The 12249-nt window shown below is 36.3% G+C and overlaps 1 protein-coding gene across 1 annotated transcript in view; it reads left to right on the top strand.

Moving 5' to 3' along the window:
- Exo84 (exocyst complex component Exo84) overlaps window positions 1-12249 on the top strand; it is a 230949-nt gene that overhangs the window by 99111 nt on the left and 119589 nt on the right. The window contains exon 9 of the mRNA XM_090391515.1: window positions 6281-6424. Coding sequence (XP_090247641.1) covers window positions 6281-6424 — 144 coding nt within the window. The remainder of the gene's footprint in view (window positions 1-6280; window positions 6425-12249) is intronic.

The following is a 12249-nucleotide window of genomic DNA, read 5'->3' as shown; positions in this document are numbered from 1 at the left end:
ATAATTTGAAAGAAAAATTTACCTTAATATTTATGCATTTTCTGTAATCAAGTGACAGTTATGTTATATAAGGAAAATGGTTACACTGGGTTGCTGCCAGACTTTGCAAAAGCATTTAACAGAATGCTGTATGGAAGTTATTAAATAAATTGGAACTCATAAGAATGGATATCTGGTGATATGGTCTTATCACAGAACTCTTTACTTAGACCATATTTGATTTGTATTTTATTGATATTTGGGATGATATGAGGAGAAATGCCTAGTTGTTTTCTATAATGCTAAGCTAGGGGAGGGGAAGTAATACTAAATGAAACCAATGTATAGATCATGCATTTGAATAGACTGACATTGTACGCAAGAGATAATAGCTGCCAGCCAGTTGTAAAGTGTAACTTTATGCATTTTGGATTGAAGAAATTACAAGTTGTTTAATATCCTGCGAAAACTGCACTATACTCTATTGTAAGAAACTGATGAGGCCATGAATTGGCCTCATCAGTAGATTTGACACAATAGTTGCACTATTATAATATGGTGGCAGTAGAGTTGGATAAGGGAAATGGATATATGATGATGCTTCTGGATTTTGCTAAGGCATTTGGTAGAATTCCACATGAGAGGTTGTTATACAAACTAAAAGGAATGAGTATGCAAAATATGTAGCATTAAGTGGAGGGTGGGAGCTGGCAGGTATTCGAAAATTATGTACAAGGTATTGTTTCTAAGATAAAGAATGTAACCGGTAGTGTACCACAGGGTTCTATACTTGGACCATTGTTGTTTAGGTTGTAGATTAATAATGGAAAGGGTATTGAGTGTGGTATCCAGTTATTTACCGATAATGCTAAGGTAAGGAGAGTTATAAGGAACATAGCTGATGTAGAATTCATTCGGATGACTGAAGCATATTATATGGTCAAATGACAATGAATGCCATTTCAGTGTTCCCAGGTATACGTTTATGCATTTTTAAGGAGGACATACAGGCATAGTATTATATTAATGAGAATTTGCTGCAAGTGAAGCCAGAAGCCATTTGGGATTGATGGTAAACAGAAGTTCAAGGCCACATTGCTGAGATGGTTAAAGAAAACATTAACTTGTATGAATAAAGATGTTATTCTCCCACTTTACAATGCTTTCATATAACTACATATGGACTACTGTGTGCAGATATGACTACCCTGAGTTCCAATGGAGGAGACCGATGAAAAGCTCCATTTGTGAGTAATCAGGATGATAATCAGCGTATAGAATTGTGTGTATAGGGACAGGGTGGAAGGAATGTGGTTTTCAAATTATAAGGAATAGATGGAGAGAAGATAGAAACATATAAATTAATAAGTGGAACTTACAATATAGACACATGAGAGATTTTGCAGCTTATGGTTGGTGGAGGGGGTAACTCATTGTCATCCCTGGAAGCTGAATAGGGACGTGGTCAGAATGCATGTGAGATCCATTCTAGGAGAAAAAGAAGTATTTAAGTAGGAGTGTCTAAATGGGTCTATCCTCCATAAATCCTTGGATTCCCTGAAGGAACATTCTTAATAATAATCTGGAAATTAGGTCTGGAAATATTGGATGGAAGGAGAACTTCCATCCCTTCACATTGAAAAAGGGGAAGGGATAGACCATCAGTGAGATGGATGGATGGTGTGTGTGTGTGTGTGTAGTGTCTGATCTTCAGAGAGTTCAAGCCTCCAGAAAAGCATACAACAGGACTACATTACAAGGCTTGGTGCCGCACATCACCAAGCATTGGAGTGACCATACGGCATCTGTGCATGCCCAGTGAACATATAGATGGATGAGAAAAATTTAATGCAGTCTTCTAAATAGAAGACATCTATTTCTATCTTGATGTGACATTTTGCAAAATTTAAGATTTTTCTTTAGTAAAATATTACTTGGACAAGGAAAAAATACTATTCTGGAGATGGAATTTTAGGAACAGTTCATCGTGTGGAAAAATTGTTTTGAGCAATTTCAGGTAATGCATTCCATGTTCCTACCACTCTTCATGCAAAAAACTTATTTCTTAACCTCTTACTCACTACTTCCTTTTGCAACTTCCAGTGATGGCCCCTTGTCCTTATTCCTTCTCTTCATTCTACCATGTGAAAGATCTCTCCAGTGTCAATCTAGTAAATACCTCTCAACAGCTTAAATGTCTGTTGTACCCTCCTTCCTGTTCTGTCTGCAAAATTCTGTAGTTAGCATTCCTTCAGTCTATTCTCATAACCTACATTGTGTACAGTCCTGATATAATTTTCGTTATCTGACTTTGCACCCTCGCGAAGATTATTTCATCCCCTTCAAATTGTGGTCACCATATCTGTACAGTAATATGATATGGTCTGATCAGGGTTTTATGCAATAGAACCACCACTTTTTTTATCTTATTAAACTTGTCAACATCCTCCTCAGTATTGCAGTAATCCTTGCTGTTTTCTTCACAATTTTTGCAATATGTTGTCTGAACTTCAACTTTCTCTCTTATCATCATCCCAAAATCCCTTGCATCCTCCACTTTTTCCAGTATATCTCCAACCAGTGAGTGTGAAACATTTCATCCGTGGATCCCAAATTTCAAAACTTGACATTTACTTGTATTTAACCTTATATCTCCATCCATTTGCTCACTTTTCCAGCTTCAAATCCTCTTGATGACATCAACATCATTGCCAATAACCATCCCAGGCTTCACATATCGACCAGTGACAATATCATTGACATAAAGTTTGAATAGTAATGGTCCACAGATATGGTCACCACAATCCTGTGGAACCACATTGTAACCTTTCTGCTCTCTGATACTGCCTCCCAATATAGAACTCTCTGATATCTATCAGAAAAGCAGTTACCAGTCTAATCCACTAACATGATATTCAAACCCAAATTGCAACTTAAACATCAACTTGTCATGTGGTACCCTATCAGATGCCTTTCCAAAATTTAAAAAAAAAAAAAAGTGTATGCCTTACCTCATTCAATGCTCTTGTTACTCTATTTAAAAGGCAACCATATTACTAAAACTTATTAACAAATCCATGCTGCCTTCATAAATAAATATTGCCCTCATTTGCCCAATTCTGTATGCAAGTTTTTAAAATTTTTTCCAAAATCAGAAGAAAAGTTATCAGAGAACATACTGAGTATCAGTGATAGATTCAGTTATTATTATTTATTGTATGAGTACAGAGCAGGTTTAATTAAAATTAAAAACAGTCTTATAGAACAGAATATATATGAAATATAAGAGTAAACTATTACACAAAGAAAGTGCTCATTTGTGTCATAAATTTATGTTCAAATTTCATCAGCCACTCCACTGCCTTTTTTGTTGATATGCTTACTAGGTCCAATGGGCTGCCAGAGAAGACTTGTAAGCTGCATTCATACATAATGTGAGTCAGTGTTTGAATTGATGCTCCACAATCACAAGCCAGAGTTGAATTGATGTCCCAGGAGCGTAAGCATACTGCACTCTTGCTTTGTCCAGTTCGAAGACAGTTAAGTGTTTGCCAGACTCAGTGAGGGAGATCAAAGCTAGATGGTCAGTTAATTGGATCCTTTAGAATTTCTTTGTCAAACAAGGTTGACATATTGTTCCACTCTTCTTTCCAAGCACTGGAAATATTAAATCCTTCGATCATCTCTTCTACAGTTTTCAAAGAGGAATGTTGAGATCTGAGGCTGTCACATCCTGCCACTTCCAGATCAGTGTGGATTGGGAGTTGGGGATTGTTTCATGATTTTTGTATATTCTCTTTGAAGGAAGTGCTTTCTGCATATGCTTAAAACTGGAAGCCAGCATCATAATGGGGTTGGTTTGATTGTTCCTGTCACAATTCTTATACTGGTGTTGAGTTGGGCATTGATTTTTGAGGTGTGTGTGTGTGCGCGCGCACGTGCTATTCAGCCACACAGGTGCACAATATTTTGCAGGGCATAGATCAAGCTGATATTTGCAGCCCGGAGCACCTCCTCTGGGACACACCATGCCATGATGTGCTGACAGGCTTCTGAATAATATTGTTGTGGGATGCCAGTTTAGCAGCAAGTGTTGAAATGCATATGGAATGTCAGGGTCCTGTCCTGTGAGATACTCAGAAAATTATGGTTTGGGTTGTACTTGAGTATTTGACCATTCATCTCACTTTTGAGTTTCCCATGGATCTGTTTATGACAGGTGAAAACTAGACACCTCTGTTTTATTTAGGTTTGGCTGTAATCTCCAACTTCTAAAATAGGTACTTAGCATAACTCTTGTTAATATATCCTATTGAATTGCTATTGGAAGCTCATTGGCAAAGGCTAACTTCATGGAGACAGTAGAAAGAAAGCAAATCACTAATGTGCAAATTGAAGAGCAGTGGGACCAGAACAGAGCCTTGGGGTAGACCATTATTCAATCTGTAGGGCTGGTTTACAGCATCCTTTGTGAAAACCTGGAAGGAATGGTGAGGCAGTTGTTAAGAAGACAGTACAACTTTTTGCATGGTATTATATGATGTAACTTAAGAAGCAAGCCCTAACTCCATACAGTGTTGTATGCAACTGTGAGGTCAATAAATGCTATAGATGTTTTCAAGCATTTTTGAAAGTCTGCTTCTATATGTGTTGTAAGAGTGGGTACTTGGTCCACACAGCTACACCCTTGTCTAAACCCAGCTTGTTCTGTGGGGATATATTTTTCATTTACTGGACTTATATGGTTATAAATGAGTCTTTCTAAGATCTTATAGAAGACCGAGCAATGATATCAGGTGGTAATTTTCAGGCTTGTCTTCACTTTTGCCAGGTTTCAAGAAAGCTATTATCTTAGAATGTTTAAAGGCACTTTGTAGTTAATCACTAGCAAGGATGTTTGAATAGGAACGGCAAAGCCACTCTCTAGCTACTTGCTCCATGTGCTTAGCAAACTCTGGAAACATGCCTTCTGAAAGCAGTTTTTCCATTCCTAGTAACTTGAATTGCTTTATCAATTTTGGAAGGAGTGAAAGGATGAGAAAATTCTGAATTCATGATGACTACATGCTTTGCCTGATCCAGTTCTGTTTTAACATTTCTTGGTATCTTCTTGACTGCATGTGTTCTGGAGAGGTTAATTCTATGGGTCACTATTCGATTAGGGTGTATTTGGTTTTTCTTGATGTACAGAGTTGAAGCAATCTCTTACTTTTCATGGTAGTGTCCATGCTTTACGGCAGAGTGTTTGAAGTCATGTTCTGTATGATTGACAGGACAGTTTTCTTGCTATGTTCAGGCTAACAAGAAGTTCCACAGTGATGTCTTGAGTGGGTGGTTTGTAATTCTTCATACAGTCTTTGTATATCCATGTTCCAACAGGCAATATATTCCTTTCAGTATCCTCTTGGGCTGCAGAGAGGACCGCTCCCACAAATATTTCATAGTTGTTCTCTTCAGGCTTAAAGAGCCGTACTATGTCATCAGATTTTCTCGTAAAGATGCTCCAATTTGCCTTGCGGAAGTTCCATCTCAGGAGGAGCATTGATCGGTTAGTGGAACTCTTAGGCCTGCCTAGAGGATCACAGAGTGGTGTTGTGTTGTGTTTTGACAAAGCTAGGGAGTACTTGTCAGGTTATAGGTACTGGCATCAGTTTGTTGTCAGTAGTCACAAAGCATAAATCAGGGTTTGTGTCGGTATTCCACCATTCAGAGTGAAGGTGCCTAGTTATTTGGCATCAAAAACAAATTGCAGATTATTAATATCTGTCCAATGTTCCAGGGCTTTTCCATTTTTGTTGCCATTCTTATATTTTCACTGTGTATGATTACTAAAATCACCAGCATAAATTGCAGGGCAGTCATACAGGGGTAAAACTGACTGAGGACAAGATGTATCTGGAAATTTGTAATCATTTACTATTTTTTGACCACAGGGGAGAAGGATAGTTATTGTTGATATACCATTGATTTGTTCTAGTTTCTGCAAGAGGAGTGATATCCCTGTGAGTGTGCTTCTTGTTGGACCTGTATGAACTGTTGTAGATGTTGATCCCAATGTCTCATGGCAGTGATCATGGAAATGATAGCTAAAGCCACCATAGATTCAGTTTAGAAATCAAAGTAATCAGTGTTTAAGTTAATCGGTGTAAAGCCTAAAATTTTACTTGAATATTACACCAAAACCTAAGTAAAACCTAAAATATTATGCTCACTGTGTTCTATGAGAATTCTTTGTGTTATAATAATTTCATTTATTTATTTTTCATACTATGACTGAGTTAAAATAGTATGTTATTTATAGCTTTTGGAAGTGAATTTATTGGGAGTACAGATGATGATGATATCACATCTGAAAGTTGCATGTACCTTATGGAACTTCCAGAGGATTTGGATGTATATATTGCTCAGAGGAAATTTGAAGAAGCAGTGAAACTTATACAAGAGGGTAAATAATTCTTTTTGTTGTTCTTTATAAAGTAAATTTTAAAATCCTTTAATCTTATGTTCATTCTGACATACTGTGTGTAGTACCCATAAAATGTACATTAGTAAACCATGCTCTTGACCAGACATAAAACTTTTTCAAGCAACCTCAGGTCTTCAAGCTTGAGTGGTGATCTCAAACTAAGTGATGAAATTCATTTCCCACCTAAAAATATTCATGCACAATGATTCATATCCAGTTTTAGAGAGTATTTCATCCACTTGTTATGTAATTATGTAATTACAAAAGTTATATAATTATGTCTATGTAATTGCTTTGGCTAATTTAATGCTTTGAATTTCAAGGTCTTGCAATAGTTTTTAAGAATGTATGTAGCTTGTTTAATATAGTGTTATCAGTAGTTTCCAACAGTTGCAAATATAGACAATTTTCATCTGAATATGGATGCATCTGTCAGAAGGATAGTCACTGACAATCTCATATTCATCAAAAAATATGATCTAAAGTTACCCAAATTTTGAGTACCTAAAAATTGGCATCCATTATTTACTCTTGTGAAGAACATAGTAACCCAACCACAAAACAAAACAAAGAGCCCATTCGTGTCCTCTAGGTGATTGAATGATTTAAGATTTTAGCTTTTGCATTGTTTCTGTGCTTCAGTCTCACTTACTGATGTAGTACTAGTATGCAGGCATCTTTACTTTTGTAAAAATTTCAGCTTTGTGAAATATCCCATCTTCTTATTTGTGTCAAGCTCAATAGCCTATCATGAAAAAAACAGTAACTTGGCTTTTTAGAAACCTGATATTGCTTATGATAGTGCAGTTAATTCTGTTTATATTATCTATTATGTCTGTAAATTGCATGTGTTCTTCTGGCTGGTTTGCCTGTTTTGCAAGATGAAAAACATGAGTTTGAGAGAATTGAAATTCTTTCACAGACTCCATCGGAAACTTACTAATCTTCATTCTCATAGAAAGGCTTATACGTTGATTATACGTGATTATTAATTTAAGGAATTCACAACATACACTAGAATATAAATTAAATTAATTGCACGTGTTTTTTTTTTTTAAGTTCCTTTGAAGATGACAATGTTGCTGAAATATTGGAAATATATATTAAAGTTTAATTTAATTTATATTCTAGTGTACGTTGTGAATTAATTAAATTAATAATTACTTACTTTAGTTGAAATGCCCTGATAAAAGCTCTTTGCATCCTAGACAGGATTCACCCAGGTCTTTCCATCTAAATGGCACCATCAATATTGGCTGAGCTATTGTGGTTAGTTTAGCTATTATATCATCTATATTATTGTCATCTCTTTCTGAAAATAGCAATACGAGTGATCTTATTGATGTAATCATTGGTGCCAGACACAGTGTTGAAGTTATGTAAATTAATTACATATTTTTCATGGTCAGGAAGAAATTAATGTTTTTATACTGTGGAATAAATCTGGGATCCCTGTATAATAATACAAAATTCTTGTGGTATTCTGTAAATACTTTGAGTTCTGATATCTGTGAGATCTAATCATCTTTCTTCATTTGAATGAATTTTATAATGTTGTAATACACATTAAATAGAAACAATTTTAATACTGTGTTTGTTATTCTGTATGCTTCTAAAATTACAATTCAACAAATTAATGAATTTCAAAGAATAAAATCATTTCTTCTACAGCTCATGTGAGATATGAAGATACTATTAATATGCATATAAATAATGTATAAGGTTGCTTAAGGATCAAAGCTAGATAACTGAGAGGAGACCTCCACGTTACTTAAAGGAATGCAGAGAACCTATAGGGTTTTTCACTTAATATGCAGTTCTCATCTTCACATTATATCCCTTTAGTCGGTATTCACTGTATACCAAATGAATAAGGATGGACTGACAGAACAAACTATATTCTGTATTGGCTTATACCACATGATGGTACAACTTGAGGAAATTTCATGCCAGCCAAGGCATCACCCAGTTAAACAGTCCTCCCTATATATATATATATATATATATCATCATCATCATCAAATTCCTGACATGTACCCTCAAGGGGTGTACAGGATATGATATAATAAATTTAGTTTAATCCTTTATCCAAGTGTGAGCAAACAAAGTTTGCACCTGAAAGTATCTTCAGGACTGTGGTAAGGTGGTACAACACTGGGAACCTCGTTACAAAGGTGGAGTAAGCTAACATCACTCCTATCTCAGTATCTCCCATAATGCAAAACACATCTCCTTGCAGATATGTATAATGTTATGCATTAAGGGAAAGGCCACTACCCACACTAGTTTCGATCTTTATTGAGGTCTCTTCAGTGGGAGCCAGGCCCAAGTGGAGATACCAGCCAGAAGCAAGGTCATCTCTACCTATAGGAGTTGATAAACGGTGTGCCACCTTTTTAATAAATTACTCTAGATTTAGAGAAAGATGTTGAAAGTTTATTTTTCACTTGGTTTTTTTCAGGATATGATAGTACTACATGAAAAATTTACATCATTACTAACTTCCTATCTACAATTTTCTTCCAAATCAGTTTGTTGCTTGTCAAGACTCCAACATTATCAGATCTTATATTTCTATCGTCTAAGGCACTTTGTACCGTATCAATCTACCCATATCTTGGTCTTCCTCTGGATTGTTTTCCTGCCAACCTGGCAGAGAACACTTGTTTTGCTAATTTTTCCTCTCCCATTCTGTTTAAGTGACCATACCACCTGAGATTAGCTCTGCTAACGCATTCCTGGATGCTGACAATGTCAAGTTCTTTCCTAATATCCTCATTTTTAATATGATATTGCCATTGATGCCATCTGTTCACGCCTCTAATCTTTCTCAGGACTCTCATATCTGCGGTCTCTAGTCTTTGGTCAAGTGTTTTACTTCTGACTGAGCTCTCAGATCCATAAGTTAAAATTGGTTTGAACACAGTCTTGTATACAGCTAATTTAGTGTTCCGACTAATTTCTTTCTCATTCCATATGAATTTATTCAATTGACTTCCCACGATACCAGCTTTGCTGATTCTGTTGTCTATTTCCATATTTAATTTACCATCTCCATAAAAATCATGCCTAAGTAGCTGAAATGTTTTACTTGTTCTACAGGTTCCCCGTTCACAACACAGTTGACATTTTCAACAGTTCTACCTATTTTCATTGTCTTTGTCTTTTTAATGCTCACCTTCATACCATATCTATTACAACAGTTATTCAATTTAGTCAGGGAATCTTGCAAACTTGTAGCGGATTTATTTAGAAGTATAACATCGTCCGCATAAAGCAAAGAGCTGACATTAACATCTCCAATTCTGATATCATGTTTAATACCACTTTCCTTCATAATGTGATCCATATAGATAATGAATAACATAGGGGATGATGTACATCCTTCTCTCACACCAGATTTAACATTAAACCATCTTCCTGTACTTCCTTCAATTCTAACTGCTGACTTACAACTCAAATAAAGACTAAGTATTGCTTGATATAATGCCCCATTGACACCATATAACTGTAGCGTATTGAATAGCTTCTCTCTTGGCATCTTGTCATATGCCTTTTCCAGATCGACAAAACTTAAATACAGATCTTTGTTATATTCCCATGCTTTCTCAACTATTTGTCGTAAAGTGAAGATCTGATCCTGACAGCCTCTATTTGGCCTGAATCCAGCTTGTTCTTCACCAAGCTTTTCTTCCACAATTCTTCTCAACCGTTTCTCAAGTATACTTGCATAGATCTTGTCAGGAACATTCAGTAGGGAGATACCTCTGTAATTCCATACTTGAGCATTTCTGGTCGAATATCGTGTACTCCTGCTGCCTTTCCACATTTCAGGATTTTGATGGCTTTTTCCACTTGAAGTATGGATATGTATTCCTGACTGCATGTCTGGTCAGTGTTTTTTAACACTGTGCTGTCATCATTACTGCTTGACTGCTTGTTTCATTTAGCGGTTTTTCAAGGTAATTACTCCATACTTCAAGGATATCTTTTTCTCCTGTTTTCATGTCACTTTTATCATCTCTAATTCCTTTTACAGCACTCTTCCCTCCATTTTTGAGCTTCAACAACCTCCAGAATATCTTGCCACCTTCTTGATATTTATTTTCTATATTCTTGCAAAAGTCCTCCCATGATTTTTGTTTAGCTAGTTTTACACAGTGTTTAGCATTCTTGCATTTGTCTCTGTATTCTCTAAGAGCACAAGCTGACTTATTTGCCAATAACTTTTGATATGGTTTCTTCTTTTCCTTTACTGCCTCTTTAATTTCCTGTGTCCACCATTGAGTTCAGATTTTTCTATCCTTGAAGACAACCTCACCACATGTCTCTCTGGCTAAATCAATCAGGGTTTTTTCAAGGCTTGCCACTGAATCTCCAAGGTTTGACTCCTGTTTTCAAACTCTTTCATTTTTTCTTCAATAATCTTTGTGTATTTTAGTCTACAATTCACACCTGAGGGCTGCTCAACTTTTATTCGCTTTAAAGCTTTGTTACATGTTATTCTTTTCAATATGAAATTTGATTTTATCCTGCTCAAGACTAAATAGTGATCGCTTCCAATTTCAAATCCTCTGTATACTCTGGTGTCCTGCACCACGGAGAAAACATCACTATCAACAATAACATAGTCAATGTGACTTTTCTTATTTCTTGCCTCTTCTCTCCATGTGAATTTGTGTACTTTTTTATGCTGGAACATGGTGTTAGTAATAACCAGTCCATGTCCTGAGCAGAAATCCAACAGATATTTGCTGTTATTATTAGCTTTGCTCTTTTCTCCAAATTTTCCCAAAATATTTTTGTATGTCTGGCAATCACTTCCTGCTCTGCTATTTAGATCCCCAACAAGGACCAACTTTTCCTTTTTCATTGTGTCAGTTGCTTTTTCTAAACCATCAGAAAATTCCTCCACTTCTACCTTAGTAGAACCTTCTGTGAGACGCACAAATAATCTCATTATCCAAATTTCCCATTCTGATATTAGACTACATCACTCTACTCGAGACTGCCTGCCATTCAAGAAGATTAGCCTCGTATTTTATGTTGAATACTATGGCTACCTCCTTTTCCTTGATTACTATTTCCTGAATATAACATTTTGTATTTATTGCTCAGAAAGATCTCACCAGTTTTGGTCTTTTTTATTTCAGTCACCCGTATTATGTCGATCTGGTACTTATCTAATTCTTCAGCTAGCTCCATTCAGGCTTCTTATGTTGATAGTACTGATTTTTGACTCTGGTGATGTTGAGTTGGGGTGTGTTTTCAGATTTTTTTCCAGTAGCTGACTTTTCGCTGTTCGCCCTGGTTCTCTGCCGAAAACAATGGGGGCCTTATTTAACTGGGCGACGCCCCAGCCGGCATGAAATTTTGTCATGTTGTACCATCATTTTCTATATTGGTTTAAACCAATAGGAATACAGTTTGGTCGGCTAAATCCCAAATTGCCAGCCCATCCTCGTTCGTTCAGTATCCAGGTAGATACCCAACAGGGTGCACCACGAGAAGGTGAGGATTGGACATTAGGTCAGAATTCCTGGTCAGTTCTCCACATTCCTTTAAAGGCTATGTGGAGGTCTCCTCTCAGTTATATAGCTTTGACCCTTAAGCATCCCACATATGTATATGATGTGCTTATGTATATATATATATATATATATATTTCTAATAATTTTTATATGATGATGATGAGCAGCCTATTTTTCTACCCACTGCAGGGTAAAGGCCTCTCCCATTGCGGGATGTTTGGGTCTACTACTCCCATGGTGATCCAGTCCATGTTGGGAGAGTGTATCTATACT

This window comes from Typopeltis vanoorti, chromosome 4 (assembly GCF_054136105.1).
Source record: "Typopeltis vanoorti isolate ZY-2024b chromosome 4, IOZ_Tvanoo_1.0, whole genome shotgun sequence".
Taxonomy (NCBI): domain Eukaryota; kingdom Metazoa; phylum Arthropoda; class Arachnida; order Uropygi; family Thelyphonidae; genus Typopeltis; species Typopeltis vanoorti.
This window is presented reverse-complemented; position numbering and strand designations above follow the sequence as displayed.